Source organism: Phasianus colchicus, chromosome 1, assembly GCF_987193195.1.
Source record: "Phasianus colchicus chromosome 1, bPhaCol1.hap1.1, whole genome shotgun sequence".
Classification (NCBI taxonomy): Eukaryota; Metazoa; Chordata; class Aves; order Galliformes; family Phasianidae; genus Phasianus; species Phasianus colchicus.
In genome coordinates, this window is record NC_143436.1 from 40,745,511 (window position 1) to 40,769,922 (window position 24,412).

Sequence of the window (24,412 nt, forward strand, 5' to 3'; positions counted from 1 at the left end):
CTCTGCATTTCTTTCACTGCAACAGAAATGTCTGAAAAGTGACTCCTGGAATAAAGTTACCTGCTGGATCAGTTTAAAAGGGTCCGGAGGAGGGCTACTAAAAATGATCAGAGGGCTAGAGCACTTCTCCTATGCAGAAAGATTGAGGGAACTGGGCATATTTAGTTTAGAGAAGAGAAGGTTCCAGGGAGACCTCATTGTGGCCTTCCAGTACTTGAAGGGAATATATAAATAGGAGGGGGAATGGCTGTTTACAAGGGTGGACAGCAACAGGACAAGGGGGAATGGTTTTAAACTGAGACAGGGGAGGTTTAGGTTAGATATTAGGAGGAAGTTTTTCACACAGAGGTTGGTGACACACTGGAACAGGTTGCCCAAGGAGGTTGTGGATGCCCCATCCCTGGAGGCATTCAAGGCCAGGTTGGATATGGCTCTGGGCAGCCTGGTTTGGTGGTTGGTGACTCTGCAAATAGGAGAGGGGTTGAAACTAGATGATCATTGTGGTCCTTTTCAACCCAGGCCATTCTGTGATTCTATGAATCTCTAAGGAGAAGTGATCTTTCCCTGCTACTCAGCACTGGTGAGGCTGCACTTGGAGAACTGTGTCCACTTCTGGGGCCCTCAGTACAACAGGGACATATACGTAGTGGAAAGAGTCCAGTGATGGGCAAGAGATAAGGAGGGGAGGGGAGCTCACTCCCATTAGGAGTGAAGAGGTGGGACTGTTCAGTCTGGAGAAGAGGAAGAGATCTCTTCAATGTGTAGAAGTACTTGAAGATGCAGAGGATGGAGCAAGGCTTTTTCCAATGGTGCGCACAGGATGATTCCTCTGAACACCAGGCAGTGTTTCTGTGCTGTGAGAGCAATGGAGCATTAGCCTAGGCTGCCTAGAGAGGCTCTAGTGTCCTTTTTGGATATCTTCTATGATCTTGATCTTCAATACCCACATGAACACAGTCCTGGGCAGCCTACTCTGGTGTCCATGCTTGGGCAGAGGTTGGATCAGATGGACCCAGAGGACACTGCCAACTTCAGTGTACAATCAATGAATGTACAGATAATATAGTTATGAGGTATACCAGAGAGCTTAGCTATGCAGTTATTTTACCAAAACAGAACAGATAGGATGCTTATCATATCCTGGGCTCACTATGAAACTCCAGCAGAGGGGACCTCCAGAAGAGATCCTCCCCCCTGGGAGTTGGCTCTTAAATGGGTCTAGGAGAGGTGCAGCCAGGCTCACTCCTTCTGGCAGCACAGGTGAACAGGTGAATTGCCTTCATCTGTGCTGCCAGGGCTGACTCATTGCTCGCCTCAGGTGATCAATCAGAGGTTCAGGCTGTGATTCAGCAGGTCCCATACACTCAGCCATTCTGTGACCTTGTGAATTGACTACTGGAGAAATTTTGCATCACTAGGATATATTTGAGTGTTACCTTCTTGCAGACAGAATCCAGCCTGATGCAAACCTCAGAGAAGGGATGGATGAAGGAAGAGAAGAGGTACTCATCTACCCTCTCAGATCTTCAAGGGTTTGTTAAAAATAAGTGCACTTGGTGGACCATATGATTCCCTTCTGGTCAGATGAGTTGGTAACAATAAAAGTAACTTCAAGAAAATAAACTTAAAGCAGATGAGAGATTAAATTCCTGTGGGAATTATTATTTTTCTCTGTTGGATTTTGGCTACTCCTTATAGACACATTCTGCTTTTCTCATCTTTTTAGTTAACCCTGGAGAGCTGCAGGATTCTAAATGTCAGAACCAGCAAAGTATTGCTGTGACTCTTGCTATCGGAAATTCCAACATTAGAGGCTTGATGGCTTTGAATTTTGTGCACCTCTATAACTGAAAATCAAAAGCAACTGTTCATCTTTCAGGCTGTAGATAAGATGCACATGACTAGCCCAGCGTTCCTGCTGGCAGCACAGACTTCTGCTATTTAACATTCATGAACTGAAGCTTGTAGTCTGCTCCTGCATATAACACAGAATTTGCTAAGGATACCTGCCCTGCGCTCTTAAATTTCTCTAAGAATTACTGTATATTGTTACATTGGGAATTAGATGAAACATGTCTGAGTGTTTCAGAACAGACAGCTGTAGCAACAGGAACCACCTTACAAAGAAATGTGAGGCCTATTCACCATCTGAGCTACATGGGTAGTGATCTCAGATTGGGGAATTCAAACACTGGTGGTTTATTTATTTATTTACATATCTGGCTGTTTGCTGTTTTGATTATCTATTTATTTGAAGCTGTGCATGAGAAAATAGCAAAGAGAACAAAAGACACTGCTTCCTCCATACTGGGCATTTAGGTTCTCTGCTCAGCTAGTGGCTCTGCTTATGGACTCTTTAAAAGGACACCTTACCCTATGTTGGATAGATGTCAGACAGGTGGAATGAATCACATTCTAAGGATGCCTCTAACTCGCCACTGACCATGGAAACAGTCACTTTAAGCTCTGCAACTTGCTTTCAGACAGCTGAAGGTAGAGGCAATGAATCCATCAAGCATATATCTAAATCTTTTTGCTGCTTCAGAGCACAAGATTGCATTTGCTTCATGGAGAAGCAGAGTGAGCTTGGGTCTGCTGGCACGGCTGTTTGAACACATCCCTAATTCATCTTGATCTTCTCATGGGTAAGTACAATGGATTCTATTTCTCACAAGACATAATTTAGCATGCAGCACATTCTTGAAAACTGTCCCAGAATTCACTCTGGTTTCAAAACCTGAGTTTTGTTTTCTTAAATCTCATGCTTTTTAACGTAATTGCTACTTTCTGAAACAGTCTCTCATCTTGTAATGAAATACATCTTGTAAACACATAATAACTATTTTTAATTCTGAATTTATGCTTAAAATCCTTACTATTTCAAATACAGGCAAAACCATCCTTCCTCTTGTACGGCACTGTTAGATGGCATATAGAACTCCCAAACCCCTAAAATTAATGGCTGATAAAACAGTTTCTTATTCAGCAAATGTAGCGTGTATTTTTGAGCCTTCTAGAGGAGTGCCTAAAGGTCAGATTGGAAGCCTGGCTGAGATAAACATCTACAAAAGGTACAATGTATAGGACTAAGAGTTCTGCAGCATTATTCACCCAGGAACTGCAGGTGTTTTTGTTACTGCTTCCACTCATGTGCATTCATTGACCTTTCATCTGTACTTTGTAAGTGTAGGAGAAGAGGAAAATGCAACCTGGTAACCTTTTCCCTTTATCAAGGGATAGAAAATCCTTAAATCCCCTGTAAAGTGCCATAGAAAAACTACAGCTACAACAGCAGACCCATCAAGTACTGTTCTTACATCTGGATCTTTGGCACTGGTGAACAAAATGCAAGAGCTTGTAAAAATCACCCTTCTGGTGACACCCTCCTGGTTACTGTAATAAGGAGACAGACAGACAGACAATACTTATTGGATCTCCTCCTTCGATTTGCTGCCAGTGTGGGGAAACATATGAGGGAACCCCAAGGGTAAATGTGAGCAAAAAAACTCTCTACGTCATCTGAAGGTCAATTCCTTGTAGTGAAATAGCAAATGCCTGGAGACCAGTCAGATAAAATATGATGCATGAGTACCTGCAGACCTGCACGTGTTACGTGATCTCCTCTACACGCTTCTTCAGGTCCAAATTCAGCAGTCCATGTGTGGAAGTGCTTTACTACATCGGGACCGGGGGCATTAAAACCACAAATGAAAAGACTGTAACTAAATGTGAATGATAGGTTTAGAGACACAGATTGCTCTGTGATGAAGTGGCTGTATGTTTTATCGATCTGTAGGGGGCATGAAAAATGACCTTAAAGGAGACACTTCTCCCTGCTTCCATTTCAAATTTATTATCAGTTGCATTTTACTTGTATTTTTACTTTCACCTTATTTTTAAATGTTGGCAAAGACTGGAGTGTTAATGTTAGTGTGCATAAATAATTTATTGAATAATAATATATGAAAATGAATTTGATATGCTTCTTTATATGAATGACATTCCATTATGGAAATGTATTAATCAGCACATTCCACTCCATCAAATCTAGATTGTTTGAGGAAGAGGAGGGGAGGAGGTGGAGAGGCAGTTTGGAAAAATGCAGTACAGTGGGCTGACTAAATCTGAATAACACTTGGTCTCTGAAAACGTAGTTATCAGTGTAACTCAAATCGTACTGATGAGATACAGAACAGTTATATGCAGTCATAGTAACAATTTATAACGTTAATATTAATAGCAGTGTCTGTTAGAGAATACAGATTTAAAATAGGTACATACAATTTTATTAAGTATAAAAAGATACCGTGCAGAGCACAATACAATACATTTCAGCTTGAATTCTGGTGGTGCTCAAGCTCCACTGTCTTAATTGACATTGTCACCAACGACCACTGGATAGAATTACTTCTCTGTATAAAATGAGCTTTTTCTGGATATATTCACAATGTTTGGTTTTAAAAATACAGTAATACTGTTTCACTAGCTACTTACACTAATCAAACACTGACAAGACTGCTGGCCAGCCTGCATCTGGTTTTTAACATACGCACATTACCGACTATTTTCCCTGGTTTGTGTTGCCTCTCTCTGAGAATAGATCCTTCAAAATATTAATTGGTACTGGCTGACTTTTTTCCAAGTTCACAATTAGAACACAGGCTCACACTACTTCTACATTCCTCACATTGCTAAAGTTCACTGACATCAGCCGAGTCTTCAACATGCAAGGACTGCAGGACTTCCCCTAAGCTCTTTTCCCCCCACCAAGCTTTTTCTAATGTAGCACAGAAGGCATGCTTTAAATGATTATTTATTAGGATAAGGGGATTCTATTTGCTTTATTTCTTGAAAGTGGATGACATTTACAGCCTTCCAACTTTAACTATTTTCTTTGGAAAAGCACACATGTAAACTTAATGTAAAATTAGTTATGTATTTTGTTTGTACATTCCAATTTGGTTTGATTAAAAAAAAAAAAAAGAACTCAACTTCAAATTGATTTAAATGATAATGTGAAGGTCTTAAAAGAAATGACTTACACTTCCTCCTCCCTAAAATATATTAACGTTAGACTGGAAAATAAATTAAATAATACAAAAATGCTGAGATTAGGCTATCACAGGAATATCTGCCAAACAAAGCTTGGTCTTTTGCTAACATTAGCTTACTACATTTGCAATACATGCTAAGCAAAGACCCTACTTCTCTAACAGGTACATTCAGACAATATATATTTTATGGAATAAATATATAATATATCCAGTTATAGATTTCTGAATAGTAACTATAATAGATACAAGCAATGCCTACGTTTAAAAATACAGTTCTAGGATTCCCTAACTTTACGACTAATAAAATTAAAATTGACCTAAAACTTTCTCACTCTGTTGATGCATAATAAAATATATATGGAAACACCAAGAGTAAAAAGCCAATTGCTTCTACAAATGGAATACTTTATAAATATAGTAAATTGCTATTTTCAGAGGGAAATTTGAAAATTATAAACAGGAAGTTAGGTTAAAACAGCTCTACAATATATAGTACAAAGTGGCTATGAGGAGCGATGTATGAGTTTGATGTCTGTGGCAAAAATCTGAACTGATGCAGTTGTTTATTTCTGGAGATAACTGTAAAGAAAGACTCTGTCCCCCAAAAGAGCCAATCTTGATCTCCTTAAGCCAAAACTTTCACTGACTAGAGAAAGCCAACCAGCCACTTTGTGAGAGTAAGGAGTGCAAGATTAGATCAAACAATTATTTGGAAGCCCTGGACTTCTCTGTCTCTTAGCATTTATTTACCATGCTGTTCTCATTAGGAATGGAGTCACAGAACTACTGTGTGTCTGTGACTGCCATGTTCTGAAAAGTCTAATAATGATAAGTACCCTCTATATGGCTGTCTTAACTACATTATTCATGTACTGAACATTTTCCAGATGAATTCTGTTTCGTGTTTCTGTAGTTGCTTCCTTTTAATGGAATACTGAAGTACAGCTCTGGTTGCTTGATTACTGCACTCTTGATCGAGGCTTTTTTTTTCTTGAGAATAACCTAGAATTAAAGAAACACATTTCTCAGAGCAAGAACAAAGAATTGAGGAATTTAATTGCTGGCTGTCTCTGCCTGCCTTTCTTTCCCTTTCAGTTTAGATAAAAATTTAGAATGAGTAAAAATACCTTACTTGCTAAAAAAAAAATATTGAAAAGCCTTTTTTTTTAAAAAAAAAAAAAAAGGAATCCTCACAGACTTCAGTGTTGCCTGCATCAACAAAACTAAAAGTCTGATGGCCTACCAGGGATTTTTCTTCCCCTAAGTATCAGCAGAGGTCAGTGTCAAGGAGTAGCAATGACACCATCACTTGGAGCTTCGTTTTCTCATCACTAGGGGACTTCATGAATCAGCTGTAGAATATTATTGGTACAAATGCCGCATTTTGGGAACTGCTGGTATAAAATGTAGAGGATCGGGATTTAAGCTCTTACTTTACCACATGCTTCCAATTTGATTTAATTTGGGAAAACAGTGTATTTATTACATACGTACTCAAGACGCAAGATGCCACTGATTTCAGAAAACATGCAACTATGGAAAATCTGGGCTTTGATATATCTGTACCTCACACATCACCTGTTCTGACAGAACTGGAAAACAACAAGCCTCTTGGAAGCTGCTGTAATACTGAAAATCAGTCATGAGTACTTCCTATCAAACTGGACAGGAGAAGACTTGTGGCTTTCCTGCACAGGAACCACGAACTGAAGTGTGGGGTTCCTGTAGCAGGACAGGTACAAAAAAACTTTTCTTCACATATGAACAGCAAATGTTAATGCTCTGTTGCACAGTAGTAAAGGTATGGTTGAAAATATATCAAACTATGTAAATCTGGTAGTATATGCTTATCACCACTGTTTCCAGGCAATGCAGATTTCTTATGCAGTCTTGCTTGCATATACGCCAGTGCTGCACAGCGGGCACTGATCTTTGGGTTATTGGAAATTGGCTCCAGAATTTGTTCAGGCCTTTCATTCACCTATTTTCAAAATGCATTTTAACTGGGGCAGATCACATGGAAACACACCAAAGGATGAACTCTCCTAGTCCTTAATGTGGCAAGTGCTTGCCAGGGCTCTCTCCCAGTCCATCCCAATGGTTCCCCAACCTGCCCCAGGCGCAGGACCCGATGTCACCCCTGGGGCCATCAGCCCCCACCCCAGCCAGGCCACTGTGCCAGCTCCCCACAGCGTTGCCCTGCCCAGCCTCAGGCCCCACTCAGCTGGGCATGGCCTTGGACTGGGCTGGTGCTGCCACGGAGTCCCTGCTGCCTCCTCCTGGCTGGGCTTGGATGGGTCCTGGTGCCAGGCCCTGCCCTGCCGAGGGCCTTAAGGAAGACAATGAATACTCTCACCTACGACATGTGATTTTGCTGTGTATTTTGCTGCTGTTGCTGCTGCTGAATGAGCAATTGTTGCTGTTGCCGACGTCGTGCTGTTCTCAGTTTTTCGAAGCGAGCCTCCATCTCCTCCAGCACCTTGGGAGTGTAGCGAACCACCAGCTTCACGCTGTCCTTGGCCGCCTTCAGGAGCTCCACCGCCTTCTCATGATGTTCCCCTTCAACGCTCTGGAGGCAAGGAGCACAGACTTAATACCAAAAATGCTGCTTTGATCCAGAGCTCTGTCCTCTTTTTTTGCTCTTGCTACCATGAAAAAGCTGTCAGGGTTTTAGGAAATTTTCAGGCTTTACAGTTTTCAAGGAACCATTAGAGGAAAGTGTGGAGTTAATTAAGACTTCTACACTTTTGCAAGCGTGTTCATCTTCATATTTTATGTAACTGAAATGTGTTTTAGGTTGCATTACAAACCTAACTTACGATCCACATGAAGAGAAGGGGAAATACTCTACGTGCTCTATGCAAACAAAAATAACGCAAAAATCCAACTCAGCTCCTGCAGTAAAAACCCAAACATTCTAATTGCAAGGTACAAAAATAAAGTGGAACAGAGTGAACATAAAATCTTATTAACACGTTAGTAAGAAATGAAGAAATTGCAAGTCTGAAATTGCGGTTCCTCTCTTATGCTGTGGCCCTGCCAGGATCCCACTGTGAGTGATGGGTGGTGACAGAGCAGTCACAGAGCTGCGGGAGGAGGAGCACACCCACAGCTCCCAGGGACAGCCCTTGCACTAAGGAGCCCTTGCACTAAGGAGCCGATGGCACTGCTCACACACTGAACATAGAAATGGCACCGGTTCTCTCGGATGAAACTGGTCTTTACCTGGTTAGCTGCATGTAATCAAACACTAACACCTGAAGCATTTCAAGTCCTTGCCTAACAAACACATTTTCTCCCTCTTTCTGGAAAATGCCTTATAATAAGGTGATACCTGCTGTATCGCCAAATGCATACTGAAAGGGGATCAAGCTTTGATTTCTGTACTAGCATTGCTTGAAACAGTAAATTTCCAAAGGGGGGAAGTAATTTGGCTGTGAAAAGAATATTTAATTTCTATCATTAAATGGATTGACTGGAGTGCTTTTCATGCTTGTAGATTGTTCCACTCCTTAGGAACAAGGGTGACATTTTCTAATGGTGTGTGATTGCCCACATGGTGTAGGATATAGTCCAAAAAACAAAAGTATCTCTGCAGAGAAAAAAGCTTACACAACCGAGATCCTCATATGGATTTTAGACCATTTAAAAATGTCAATTTCTTCCCACATAAAATAAGAAAACAAGCTTTTACTACATGCTGGTTTAAAACTTCAATGTATACCCTGCTATTTAAAATGAAACTATAACCAAAGGCCTCCAGAGAGAAGCATCAGCGTTAAAAACATTCGATGCTCATTTCATGCTAAAAGAATAACTTTGCATCGTTATAGCAACTGTCAGATGTTAGAAGATGCTAGAAATGCTGAGAAGCATTCTCCAAGAACACAATGAATAAGAATTCCGCTGTGGCACACCATGAGCTAGCAATAATGATTTAGAAGTTTCAAAAACCAGACACAATGCGCTTCTACATAAATTATATACACAACACAATCCAAGCTTATCACCATGGTGTTTATCCTCCTGCCTCCTGGTAAATGTCCTTCAACACATTAATCCAAATAATTATTTCAATAGTCTTGGTCAACTGACAGACTCATGTTTCTACAGAAATGTACAATGCTTCAAAAACAATGCAACTTTCAGAGAAATAATGAATGTTGTTTCATGTGCCAAAATGATTATCAGAAAAAGAGAAAACCTTGAAATAAACCTTGCCCAGAGAGGCTGTGGATGTATTCCCTCCCTCCCCCCCGGAAGTGTTCAAGGCCAGGCTGGATGGGGCTTTGAGCAACCAGGTCTAGAGGGAGGTGTCCCTACCTATAGCAGGGGGTTGTTACTAGGTGATCTTAAAGGTCCCTTCCAACCCAAACCATCCTGTGATTCTAAACATCTACTGGATTGTTGAGAGAAATAAATGGCTTCATGTTTTGGAACTATATGCTCATGAAATTTGTCCACTAGGTTTCCTGTTCGAAGATCTTGAAGAAAATTCATGATCCGTGATGACCAGATTTGCTAGAAACTGTGACTGGGATAAATCTGCTGAACAAACACTGCTACCCAGAAGCAATTTGGGGAGAAAAAGGTTTAGCTTAAAGTACCAGAAGAAGAAATTGTTGCTGTGTAAGAAACAGTGAATGTAATGCTTCACAAAGTGCTGAAATAGGAATCTGTAGATGAATGCTGTGAATGCACTCTCAGAAAAAAAGTCATAGATACGAATTAAAACATCTTCCCCAGGTTGTAACTGACATCAATAAAGAATTGTGATTTTATGTATTCTTTAAAGGAATGATAAGATGGAGTACTTTAACACTTCATATATACTAGCAATCTATATTTAATTCATGGATGCCTGTTTTCTTTCCATTTGCCTCCAGCCTTGTTTTTCCTGTTTACAGCTACTATTTTCTAATTAGAAATGTAGTGTTTGACTTTGTTGCTATCCAGGTCAATGGAAAACTCCCATTGACTTGAATAGTAATGATACAGAGCTCTAAACCATAAGCAAAATGGGGAAACAAACAAAGGCAGAATAAAAGATAGTTGTGCTAAAAACAAATCATACTCTCCAAACTTACCCAGCTCAGGTCTTAACCAAAGGTTTCACTGCTTTTAAATCTTTGCTATATTTGCCATTAACATCTTCACTGCTACTTGCACTCATGTTTTGAAAGCCCAAGAAATGTTTTTTCTGCATAGCTGAAGCTGCACAACATAAATAGGAGAACCCCTTGGAGTAGGGAAAAGAGGTTATACCAGCAAAGGAAGTTGTTTTGCAGATTGATTTCTCCTCTCTCCGCAAATCACTACGGCTGTGCTGGCAAAAAGCTCCTGCTGCTATCAGTCATACCTGCACAAGGGATTTCACTGCCTGGATTACACTGGCTGGGGACATGGCAAGGATCTGACACTTATATTACTTTAGAACTGCTCACCAAACATGAGATCTAATATTTCTGTATTTTGATTTAATAAGTAATTGTTGCCTATGTATATTTACATATACACATTCTCATATTTCTTCCCCTTATTGAATTGGCAGATTGTATTAACAAGGAAGATGAAATACTTCACAGACAGGAATAGCTGAAAGAACTGCAGATGTGGTTCACAGAAACACCAATATTTACACCATCCAAGCAAACAGACTTGTCATAAGCATAAACAAAACAAAAACCCAGTCCCTTACAGACAAAAAAGAGAATCCGATTGTTACTCCATGTGATGAGAGACCGAATAGAATATTTCTACAAGGTGTCTGTAAGCAAACACTTGGGTGAGAAATTAGCCTTTATATATCCATTTTACATCCTTGTCTGGATCTGACTCAAACCAGGTATCTGATAAACACAGAATCTTTGCCAGGTATTAACAGTCACCAACAAATGCCTTTGCCAAGCCATCTGCAAGGCTTGGTGCTTTCAATTTCCTTTACTTTTAGGGGGTATGGGACAAAATTATGTAAGGAAATTCCCAGCATAAGGAGAAAGCAATTTCTTTAACGTCTGGTGAAGCAGTTCAAGGAACAGTCATCCTAGTCATGCTGGGACAAAAAATCTGGATTCTGAACACTCGGCTCTAATTTTATGTTGATAATTATGAAGTTGGATAACCACCAAATTCTGGGCACAAACAAGTTACACTTACTTCATTTTCATTCCGTGTTCCACTGCTGAGCCGTCTGTTGTATTGTACATACTGTATATTATTTGCTTTTCTTCAGTTAAATTCAGAGTCGCACAGAGTGAACTAGCACCAGTGAACAATGTTAAATTTAGACCTTTTCCTCCTGTCTCAAGCTGTCAGTTCTATAATTTTTCTCTTTTAACAAATTATATTGTATGGGCTTATTGAGCCCAAGATTGGTTTGTGAGCAGTTGCTCATAGGCATCATTTCAAGTATGAAATTGCAATTCAAATTCCAAATTCTGTTGTTCAGACTCTGAACACACAAGCAGCTCTGATGTATCTCAGAATCAGCTTTCTCACATGCCTACATGCAATTGGGAATTTTATATTGTGTTTTCTGCTACATTAGCTTCATACACATTGCAGAGCACATTTGTGATTTTTTTTTTGGAAGATTATCACGAAGTAGAGGTGACAACAGAGTCAAAGTCAGTATATCTATTTAAGTGAAGGTTCACTACTTTTCTCTTCAGTATTTGCCTACACATTGTTGAAAGTAAAAGGATTTTTTGAGAATCACATATTAATTAGTGGATAAACTCCTCACTCCTGAATATTTGTTTACCTAGGGAGAAGACAGCTGAACAATAACAAAATTATTCAATCTTCTTCCAGTCAGTGAAGTTCAGGCAATATACTTCCTAAATGTTCATTCGGTTTCTTTTTCCCTGAGACTAAATGATCGTTTGTTTCTTTGCTTTCTACCTTTTTCTTCTTGTTGTGTACTGGGGTTAGGAAGCTTATAGAATGATTATTTCTCTTTTGAGAGCAGGACTGTTGATAGAAGAAGTGGTAAAAAGCCTGTCTGAAGTGTTGTGCTGATACTCAAGACAAGGAGAATACCTATTGTTTGAGATAAACAGATGACAACATGAAAGCATGTAGAATTCTTCATTCTTTACAGACTTGCAACAAGGAGAAAATTTAAGCTGCAATGCCTGATATTTATGACCGGATTCAGAAATTGCTTGTGACTCCCTTTGGTGTATTGAAATACAAGGCTCAGATGGAATTTTTACATTGAAAATGATTATGTTTTCATTAAGAGAAGAGTGGGGTGATTGCATAAGCTTACATTTCTAGGAGTTTATTTTACTTTCTCTCGTAAAAGGGAATAAAAGGCAAAATGAAAGGTAAGATTTGACCCATATTATTACAGGTGGAACCTGATTTTCCCTCTCTGTTCCAAAAGCCTTTTATTTTTACCTCCATACTGACATTTATAATAAAGCTACAGTGAAACACTCCATCTTGCAGTACCGACTTAAATGAAAAATGACTATGTAAGAATGCCTTTTTAAGTTACCATACCTGCTCCCTGTATGTATCCATTTGCACAGCTAATTCTCTGATAAATACGTCATAGGTGGGTGAATGTCATTAAAAGAAATCTGGAAGGCTTTTGCCATTGCAAATCAGTGGCAAATGTGTTTATCAAAATTTTTTTCTTGGTTGAAATGCTCTGAAGGTCACAAGACTGCAGAAGTACCAATGAGGCATCAATATTTGGAAAGACCTGCATGTCTCAGAGGCTACGGAATGCAAAAACAACAAAAGCTGTTTTAATGCTTTTACTACATAAGGAATTTGCTCAATTATCAATTAGAAAGATATAGCTTCCCTGTTAGTTCGGCGTGTGGTGTGAATTTAAAATGAAGCTCTTCAAGAAACCTCCATTCCAACACAAATTGTAGTGGCACAAAGTTGTTTGCCTCACCACACCATAAATGAACACTGAAGGTGACTTGCAGAGCTAATTCTTTATACTTCATGCGGTTGGACTTTAAATCAGGGTATCAGAACAGCTATGGAAAATGAAAATCCAGATGCAAATGAAAGGTCTATCGAATTTCCACATACCACTCCATTAACTGAGAGCAGCTGGTCGCCCCGTTTGAGCCCTCCGTGCCTTTCTGCCACTCCTCCAGGAATTATGCGGGAAATGTAAATGGGTGAATTTTGTTCCTTTCCTCCCATCACATTAAATCCCAGGCCTTCATCTGTCTTTGGCAGCTCAACCACTCGCGGGTGTGAATGGCCTTCGCTTGCAGCAAAAGCAGCAACTGTTGCCTGGAAGAAAAAACAGTGATTTGGCTATACAGGGAGAATGCTGATACACTCTGTTGTTCATTCTGCAGGAAGAACTCATCTCTGTGAAAACATTTCAGCATCTTATTCTGCTTTTTTTTTTTCTTTTTTTTTCTGATTATCTGAAAGCACTTTGCAAAAATTAAGTTCCATGCCATTGCATTTGAAATAAAGGAATAAGCAGAAGAGTAGAGAATTCAGGTGACTTGTCAACGGTAACTCAGAAAGTTAGCAGCAGAGCCAGAAGGAGGTACCAGGAAGCCTGACTATGCAGGGGTGAGCGTTTCTGATCTACTGAAGTCTTCTTTACCTTTTCACAGGGAAAAAGTGCTAGTGTTGGATCAGATGATGTGAATTGCACTGTGTTCCTAGCTGAAATAAAGTGGATGAACTAAATCGTTAACTCTCTGCTTTGCTTTCCAATGTGCAGAATTGGTTATTTTATTCTTTGTGCACAGAAAAATTTCTGAAAGGATACTGTCTTAAGAAGTTTAATTATAATCTTCATGAAATTTTACTAATGAAATAACTCCTGGAACAGGAATACGATTTTTTACAATATAATCTGATCGAAACTTTTATTGAAAAATTAATTTTTAAGATAATGTATTTACAGATAAATTTAAAAAATTCTAGATTTTCATTCTTAATTTGGAAAAAAACCACACAGCAAACTGTAAAGCCTGTACTCAGAAAACTGTAACACATTGTATTTCAATTTTTCATTGCAGATGTTTTTTACTTTAATTACAGATCTCAGTAAATCATTAAATAAACAGTATTTGCATCCTTTTCAAAGTATGTTTGTAGGCCAACCTGCTAGAACAATTCTGCATTACACTAATACTTTTTGAGCATCCTAACAATGCTTGTCCTTAATAGAAGCTAGTAGATGACATGACATAATGGATCGTTCTTGGTTAGGTGTTTTTGCACATGCAGACCTCGTCATCATGCACACATTTAATGTCAGACATGAATGCACTAGGAGAATGCAATGCAGACAGCCCAGAAATAACCAGGAAATATTGCGATATCGAAACATTGCTCTGTAACCCTGCTGTTCTATATGAATAAGAAATGAGAATGGCAAACACTAATTGGATTTCTCCCCGTTTATTATGCAACACAGCAGAAATTTCTATGTTTAGTTGTAGTGTAGACAAAGCGGGATCTCATATATGCATTTCTCTATATTGCAGCACAGACCTTAAAAATTTACATTGTCCGTTAAGTTTCTCTCAGACAAAGGTTAAAATCAGAACAACCTGATGTTCTACTTAGTAAGGAAAATATACTGAAGTTTTGAGTACTATTTGCTGGCTACTATTGGGCTTACTTTTCTAAAACACTGCAGAAATCTTTTAATAACATACTCCCAACCTTCATCGTTTGATGCAGCTTTACATGAAAATTCCTAAGACAAATGCATAATGGTAAGATCTTATTCCCATTAAGATTTCTGGGAGTCTGTCACTAACTTCCCAGGAGTGAGACCATAATGAGATACTTCTAAACTGGATTTATGGCTTTTGCAGGTTTTCTTGTTCTGCACAGTACCTGCTTTTCCATCCAGAAGACAATCTTGAGTACAAAACAATAATGGAAAAAATAAAGTCATGGTGAGTGAACGCCCACTGTTTGGAATTGTCTATCTTTGTGCATCTTATGAAAATATAGAGCATACTACACACCAGAATACAGAATATATTCCTCCAAGGTTGTGTGAATTTCCTTAGAAAATTACCGTTTTACTAATAACAGTAATGTAGCTGTCACAGCCTAAGGATACGAGAGGAGCAGGTTCATATGAACAGAGAGACAAAATACTTCATTAGAACAGGTAATGCATTAGAAAAAGTGGACTTGCATTTGGCTGTGGATCCTCCTGATCCAGCCATTTGTGTCACTGCTCATCCTCACTACTTGCTCAGCACCTACAGCTCCGTTAATTGAAGTTAAATTTTGACTGTGCAGTTGCTACCTCCTAAAACATTGCGTCCTCACCGGATGAGATGTATGCAAAAATAGTCCACTGAAATATAGATTGTAGCAGGCAGACTTCTATAGAATTACCCAGTAGATTTGCTTTTGCAAAGCACCTTTTCAAAAAACATCAATTTCCACAAAATCATTCTCTTTTCTTAAGCTACAGAAGCAGCATAAAGGTTTAAATTTTCCATTATGATTGTTACCTGGGAAGTAGCACTGGTTCTAGACTCTGGGCTGCCACTGATGTCTAAATTTTCTTACAGTGTACACACGAATACCTGCAACACACACGCGCACAGTCAATTACTGGGTCACTTTGGTACCACGTACTTCAACAGTTGCACGTATCCTACCTTTGCAGTGGCCCTGGCTCGGAACTCGGGGCAGCCATTAACAGTTATGGTTTCATGCATGTATTGATACACCTAAAATGTTCACGAAAATAAAATGAAATTAATTAGAGAAGCAAAACAAGGATTTTATATTAACTGAGACAGGACAATTCCTTTCCCTCCTAAGATGATGTTTCATTAATGCTGTATCCATGCAGTCATGTAATTAAATGTCTGCCAAATTTGTGCATGCTTAGGTTTATGGGAAACATGAGCCCAACTTCCCATGATACTTTGTAGTCTTAACTGTACATCTTCCAACATTGTTCCCTTCAAACCTTTAGCACAACACTTCCCAAAAATGGGACAGTTTGGTTTTGTGGTACCCAAACACTGGGGTATCCCTGTGACTGATGTGAACTCAAATGATCTGAACTGATTTGAATGGTGTCTTTGCCTCCACCAATGGCTTTTTTGTTCTCTGGCCTTTCTAATGAAGTAAAGATTTAGGAGGCTGATCTTAAAAAAAAAAGTAACTTGCTCAGCATACAGATGCTGAAGAATGGAATTGAAAATTAAATTTTGGAGAAAGGTCACTGCACCAGTTTTCATCAACCACAGCTAGGAATGCGGAAAAGGGCTGGCAGTCTGCTAAGTCAGACCTGGAAAATGGGTAATACATAAGTCACTCCGAAAGTAAAGTCTCCTATTTATTTCCATGGAAACTATAACAGCTTCAAAGTGCACAGTTTTTGATAGGACAGAGTCTTAGCCACAAAACACTATTTTTCAACATAGTCTCCACTATAAGCTATGCATTATTGCCAGCAATGAACAAGAACCTGCATGCTGTGCTCATAAAAATCTGCACCAGTAGAGGTGACCCACAGTCTCTCAGCTGCTATGACAGCATTGTTGCTGAGATGCACCACCCACTGCCTCACTGTGCTCACATTGACTGTTTGCTCTCCATAAATGTTCTGCAAACGTCAATGAATGTCAATGGGTGCCACTGTAAGAATTAAATGACACCCCTTTGCTTCATACACACTTTCATGTCAGACACCATTCTGTCAGACTGCCCCTCTGCTGCCATCTGTCAAGTGGCAACAAAATGTAATGGAATATTAGTGGGATGTTTCAACTTCTACTGCCATACCAACAACATCCACCTCCAGTGGGATAAAAGAATAAAATAAGAGGCATTACTTTCAGAGCAGCCCTCATATCATTCCTTAGAACAGAACTGTACACTCGAATAAATGGCATGAGATTAACACTGTTACTATATACAACTTTCCCTCTGTTGTCTTTCTGATACACACTCTTGGCCCCCATTATATGGTTCTTAATTCTCCCTTTAAACATTTCCAGTATAGAAAAAGCCCTCTCTGCAGGCATGAACAAACACACTCTTTGTTTCATGAGTTTGTCTCATTCCTAGATGAAAAATATTTTTAAAAAGTCTTGTTGCTAGTCAGCCATTTTGAAATCACCTCCAATAAACAAACAAACAAATAAATAAATAAATGATATATATATATATAAACAATTTTTTGAAAAACAAATGTGTATGCATACAAAAAATCTCTCACTCCTCTTACAAAACCAGCCAATCTAAAAAACTGTTCCTATATATCACTGATTTACTTTGAGCGTTTTCTTGACATACTTCATCAGGAATTCTGTCTTTTCGTGTGTTTTAATTCACGCTGTATTCCTGAGAGAGATCTTTTGCTGGTAAATTATGTTCATTTTTATGGCAATCTTTCCTGGGGTTCTTGAGGACTGCAGACTCAATTTTATTTTACAAAGTATTTTACCTTTCACTGACGTGGTGATACTTTAGCAGGAATTGCTGAACATCTTTCTTTGGTAATGTCAATGTTACTTTGGCAGACAAGATGTCAGGTCCTGTACTTACCATACCTACAAACAACAACTTATCCCATTGATGTAAAACTTTCCCATTCTCTGACCTGATGACTTGTTATACAGAATCATGTACATATATATATCTCCACTAAGCCAATTATTGTACTACCTACACACTGATGAACATATTGCTACAAACTTCTAAATGGAATTAAGACATGTAGCTCACTTCAGATCTCAGCTAACAGACAACTGTTGGGATGACTGATTCCCAAACCTTTTTTGAGGGACATCATACACAAGAGACAAAGAAGTGAAGGAGGTAATAACAAATACAAGCATTTTAGAGATATAAAATATACTAACTGCTTTCAAAGCACAGCAAAAGATTATTTGTCTTAAATATCATCAGCCCATAGGCCCATCTAAGACTTAATGCAGAAATACTGGGTCCACAGAATACATCTAAGGCAAAGGGAAAAGGCTGAAATATTTCCTGCTTTCTACATTTGAAATGAAATCTTTCTTCCATTCGTAGAATTGACATTGATTTCAGCAGAAGCTCTGATTTTGCCTTTAGTTTTAAAAATATGGAAAAAAAAAACATTTTACAGCCACCAAAAGGTGTCTGGTTTGCTCTAGCTTTGGACTAGACTATGCCTTCAACTAACAGATTGAGTCTACATTTTCAGCATAATCTTGCATAGATCACTTCAACATTTATTACAATGTAGGAGAATTCATTATATAAGAACAACCACTGTGTAACTGCAGTTATGAATAATTAAATACTTGCTACTTCAAACTCATACTGTATTGAATCACTGATAATGCTCTCTATTCTTGATACTTGTCAGTTATCTCACATCATGAGAGGAGACTGTCTACATTTATTCCTCCACTGGTATAAATGTTGTGGCTGGCTAGAATGTCTAAAAGCAAGTATTTTATTACTGAAGAACTATGACATTAAACTTCTTTGAAAACAGGTCACAACATCTCATACATAGGAACAGTTACTGTTAAAATATTCATTCCTAAGGTAGAATATCTCAAATGATACTGTGAGCTGATAATGATACTTCATTTGATTATTAGCTAGGTCTAACGTCATGTAACTCCACAGCGTCTACATCCTACTAGTATGTAGCTGACAGGTTTCATAGTATCCAATGTCCTGATAACTAATTTGTATACTGATGAAAGAAAAAAACTCATTAGCAAGTAAGCTAATACATTTTAAAAGAATCAACCAACTCAAATAAGCATGAAAATACAATCAATAATGCTATTTATTGTAAATTATCAAAAGTAATACATTTAGAATGATTATCTGCCACCAGTTATCAGTGATCGTACCACCAACAGCACTGTTCACAGGAAAAGAAGTTTTTCATCTCAAAACTAATTCTTTATAAAACAACAGGTCTTGAATATCTGCTTCAGGCTATCGTTAATCTAATTCTCCTGCATAATGATTGCTACATAATGTATAACGTAATTTGAGCTAAAGAAGGATAAAACATACACCTAAATGACTTTCTTCTTATTAACTCAGTTTAACAACCACATGCAGATTGGTTGTTCCATGAAGTTCATTAAACTCTTTCTAAGGTTCAGACTGCTCACTTCAGCAATGCACAAAAGCACAAGTCCACAAATAAAGGCAGAGAAGGGAAGGGAAGGGAAGGGAAGGGAAGGGAAGGGAAGGGAAGGGAAGGGAAGGGAAGGGAAGGGAAGGGAAGGGAAGGGAAGGGAAGGGAAGGGAAGGGAAGGGAAGGGAAGGGAAGGGAAGGGAAGGGAAGGGAAGGGAAGGGAAGGGATAATGAAATCACAGCATTTTGAGATGCAAAGCCACAGCTGTAAGGTCAATGCTTCCAATAATTTTACCCCACGGTCCTTTGTAGGCAGATGGCCAGCTTCCACATGCTGTATGTTCACCAGGTAAAAGCATGCTTCACACAGGGGTCTGTTCATACAGCTCCCATGTGTGCCTATGGAGACAGAAATGTTCAGCTCCATTTTCTCTTCCATGCAGCACGGAGATCACAACACTTATCAAGAAACACTGGAAGCCTTCATGGTGCTTTTTTAGTGGCTGCAGGAAATCTCCTCAGACATCATAATCTACAGTTATTCTCTCACAGTACTCAAAAAGTACAAGCGAGGTGAAGGAAGAAAATAAGAACTACAAAATTTGAACTTGGAAGTGAATCCTTGTGCTGTGGCAGCCTCTCCTGGCACACAGAAATGCACTTTGGGTTACATCTCCCAGCAGATGCTGCAGTGCATCAGATGCAGCAGGTAATCCTGGCATGGTGATGGTTCTCATCTCCACCCATTCTGCTACGAGGCAAATAAGCTGGTTTAGCATCCTGAAGGACAGGGCTGCCTTATGGGTAATTCAGGAGCTGACTTCTTAGCAGGAATTACTCCGTATGGACTCATAACAAAACAGCATGTACCAGGCTGGCCTATTTCTGTAGACATGAGTCTTCAGTAGGAGACTGAGGGCTAGCAGGGCACTTAGCAGCCTGTTTCATAAAAGTGGCCAGAGGAAGCATTCTGAAAAAATCCTGCATGATGCTGTGCATTTTCTGCTGAACTCCAGAACTTACAATTTAATTAAAAGGATTCTGTTCCATTAACTTCTGTAAGTGGTATTCAATGCTTCCTCCTAACACAATATTACATAATTCTATATTGCAAGTGTACCTACAATAACGATGCTCAACAGATTTTAGGACAACTTGTTCTAAACAGCAGGGAAGAAGCAAGAGGCAGAAATCATTCTGCAGCAATGAACAAGTATTCAAAAAAGATGCCAAATCAAAACAAACAACCCAAGACAGAGTATATTGCAATTTAGACCTATAAAGCAGCAGGCCCAGAAAATCTTTGTTGAGATTATTAAGTAAAGAGGCAACATGTAGGAAGTATGTAGGTCACTCCAAAAGTAATGCCTCCTTTTTATTTCCATGGAAACTACAACAAAAACAGAGAGCACAGTAACACTCTTTGATAGAGAAAATTCTCAGCTACAAAATGCTATTTTTCAACATAGTCACCATCTTTAGCTATGCATTTTTGCCAGCAATGAACAAGAGCCTGCATGACTTGCTCATAAAAATCTGCACCAGCAGAGGTAGGAAAATGTTGCCCACACACTCCACTCTTTCATTGGCATGAACAGATGGAAATCAAAAGGTGCCAAATCAGGACTGTACAGCAGCTGTGGTAGGACAGTCTAGCCAGTGTGCTCCAGTCTTCAAATTGGTATGGGGCCTGGCATTTCCATGTTGCAAGAGAAAGGTTGTCTTCATCTTTGGCCTGACGCTGGAAGTTGGAACCTTCAGCTCAGTCAGCACTGCCATATAGTGGTCAGAGCTGATGGTTTGTCCAGGTTCCAAGAAATCCAGAAGGATCACCCCTTTCCTACACAAAAAGAAGTGTGCATCACTTTACCTGCAGAGGGCTGCATCTTGAACTTTTCCTTCAGTGAGAAATTTACATCTCACCACTCCGCAGACTGCCACTTTGACTCCAGCTTGTAGTGGTGACACCTTGTCTCATCAGTATGTGAAACAGGAAACTGTGACCTTCAGCCTTAAACTGGTTCAGTAGGTCCTCAGAAATTTATGTCTGATGTTCTTTCTATTCCTGTGTGAGCATTCATGGGACACACATGGCACAAACCCTGTGATACTCCAGCACTGCCACCATCATTTCCAATGCATTGAAGCCAGTATTCAGCTCTGTACACAGATCTCTGGTCATAATCTGCTGATTTGCACAGATCAGCTGATTGAAACGCCCTTCATTCTGTGGTTCCAACTGTGCAAGACCATATGGAACATGGCTTGTCTTTCACGTTGCTCTTGCTCCTGCTGAAAGGCACCACTCACTGCGCTCATCTCTACTCACTGGTCTCCATAAACGTACAGCAAGTGCCAGTGAATGTATATGGGTGCCATTTTTTCCATGTGGAGGAATTCAGTGACACACCTTTGCTTCACACGCACTTCCATGACAGAGTGCCCCTCTGCTGCCATCTCTCACATGGCAACAAAATGTAAGGGAACGTTAGTGGGAAGATTCAAGCTCTACTGCCTTATCACCATCACTTACCATCACTCTAATATCATGGGCCAATATAATAAAATGGGATGCACTGCTTTCAGAGCAGTCTTTATAGTAATCAGCTCTGTTTCTATGGTACCCGAATCATCATACTGTATAGAAAAGACATAAAAGTCTTCCTTAAGGAAGTCACAAACTAATTAAGTGCCACAGGTAAGTAGTTTTAATGTTGTAACAAAACAACCTGCAAGAAGATTGGTGAGCTGTGTTTAGCACACAGATTAGCACTGTACTGATTCAGTTTCTTTAGCTTGCCTGCCAAATTTTTTATTGCTTCAATATAGAAGGGAATTTTATACCTTTTTCTTGGAACAAGTCTTCCAAGGAAAGGAACACAGGAGCCTGTCAGAACGCACAGAGATGGGAGACAGCTTGAAAATAACCAGTACAAGGAAGACATAATAGGTTTTACTGCATTGATACAGTCATGTCAATGGAACAGTATAAGTGTGCACCCTTGCAGAAAACTGAGGGTAAGAGAAATTATTATTTACTTACATCTGAGTATGATGCTTCTGCCATCAACTACTCTGAAGCTTGTCTTCCTAATTGTCTACAATTGATAGAAAGGATGAACTACATTTTTTTTCTGCCTTCTAAGATATCAAGAAAATCTTCATCAGTCATCTCTTATCCTCCTGTGAAGAGTACACGTCTGAGTGTATGTGCTTCATGCAGCACAGCTTGGCCTCTCCTTTCTTCATTTCTCTTCCCCAAATCTGCAGTTGATTCTCAATCCTTCAATTTTTTTCTGATGTAAGTCTTAACATTGACATTGCATCTAGTGGGGCTTGTATTTGAGATAGGAGAATTTCTGCCTTTGATAAAGGGAGGAACTGTGCTGCAAAGCTGCACAGGGGAACTGTTTGACTTGCACTGCAGTGCTTGTGAACACCGTGCTTGTAATTGTAAACTTAGATCTGCAATCCTGTCTTTTTTCTCCTCTCTTTGGTTTTAATCATTTTTACCTCTTCACGTTCTATTCAGCACTTTTTTTTTTTCCTTCCCCATAACCTCTTGCCTACATTTTTCATTCTTAACCCAATATATTTGTATGTGTGCGGAGAGGGATACACTGGTTCTTTTGCTGAATAGACTTCTTCCTCCAGAGCTATAGGTCAGCACTCAATTCAGAGAGTAAACCTACCACACAAGTGGACAAAAATGCCTTAAATACTACAAAGATCGGGGGGACTCCTACCTGAATAGATCAACATACAAAATAAGGAAAAAGGAGAAAAACACGAAGAGACAAATACAACCAGAAGAGTATGTAACCAGAGTGGAGGTACGCAGCTAACCAAGCTACCCTTCCACTCTGTTAACTATTTTTTACCTCTGTAACCATACAACCATACTCAAGCTCAAAACCAATGGAGAACTCCCTTTCAGCCAAAAAGTCATGACAGGTCAATTAAAATGAAAAATCTCTAATGATAGTATGAATCCCTGACATTCTGTGGTTCTGTGATTACCTCCAGTTTTATCCCTCTTCAGCATCACGTGGAATTCTGGTTTCATGCCTGTGTTCTGCTTCTTTAAATTATCTTATGTGATAAGCATGTTCAAGAAAGCATGAATACATTATAAAAGTGTATTTTTTCCAATACAGCTACAGCCTCCAGCTAAGATACTGTCCTAAACAAAATCACACACCACAGGAGAAGACAGCAGTTCCATGGGCAAGTTTAAAACAGATGTATTTTCCAGCTACCAACCTGACTCAAAACCAAACTGGTTAACATTGTTTAATTAAAAAAAAAAAAAAGGGGGGGGGGGAAATTCTGGATAATTGAAGAGAATGAGAATGATATTGGCAACCTTATGGCTGTGGATGTCATATACACAGATGACAACATTCAGATAATGATAAACCTAGGTTATTCTTAAGCACAACTGTTTGAACAAATGAACCACAAATGCCCATTTTGTTACAGGCTTATGACACATGTTTAATTAAACCTGACAGAAGCAGCATTAGGCACTCACACACGTATTCACACTGTACAGTGTACAGTCTTCATTCTGACAGAAGGTCTTCCTCATAATGAACAATAAATGGATGCCTGAACAGAAGACATGATGTATTATAAGGCTTGCTGGGAGAACTAAGAAGTCTGTATTACATAACTTATTTCCTGCAGCTACTGAATTTGGACAACTCATAGAAAAAGCTGATTTGTGACAAGTAGTCTATATTTATGAGCTATTTATATCTGACACAGCATGGTTATTCAAGGTTGCTGGCATCTGAAACATTTTTATATTATAAGCTTTCATTAGTCTGTAAGCAGTTACATGATAGCATCAGGAAAATGGTTGGTGTTTACCTTCAAACTCTCACTCTGTATCACTTTCACAATTGTCATAACAATTGTTCTCCATAAAATAACACTGTGTAGCATGTGTCATAGGCAGCAGGGAGGCAAAGCCATTAAAAAGCTCAAAATGAATTTAATCTCATTAACAACATGAGGAGATGGGGCAGTTTTAATTTCAGAACGTGTAGAAGAAATATAACAAATGTTGACTTTCACATTTTCATAGAGGGTGTTTTACTTAAAAGTTTCTTTCTTTCTTTCTGGGGTGGGGGTTATGGTGGAAACTAGGTCAGTTTTATTAAAATGAGAAAAAAAATTCAAACCTTGATGCATTATTAAGCTATCCTTAGGCAACAGGAAACAAAAATGTAAAGGGCTGAAACACTGTTAAAAATAAAAGTATAATCACTGT

The 24,412-nt window shown here is 39.1% G+C and overlaps 1 protein-coding gene across 2 annotated transcripts in view; it reads right to left on the reverse strand.

Annotated features, from left to right (window-relative positions):
* Positions 1–4,346: 4,346 nt before the first annotated feature.
* LIN7A (lin-7 cell polarity scaffold A) overlaps positions 4,347–24,412 on the reverse strand; it is a 47,794-nt gene continuing 27,728 nt past the window's right edge. Inside the window, exons 3-6 of one of the 2 annotated variants that reach the window (XM_090139253.1) lie at positions 15,686–15,757; positions 13,113–13,322; positions 7,415–7,623; positions 4,347–6,056 (exon numbers count right to left, since the gene is read on the reverse strand). In XM_090139253.1, coding sequence (XP_089995379.1) covers positions 6,014–6,056; positions 7,415–7,623; positions 13,113–13,322; positions 15,686–15,757 — 534 coding nt within the window. In that variant the 3' untranslated portion in view covers positions 4,347–6,013. Of the gene's footprint in view, positions 6,057–7,410; positions 7,624–13,112; positions 13,323–15,685; positions 15,758–24,412 lie in introns of both variants that reach the window. The other variant, XM_031589657.2, reaches the window with a different exon arrangement.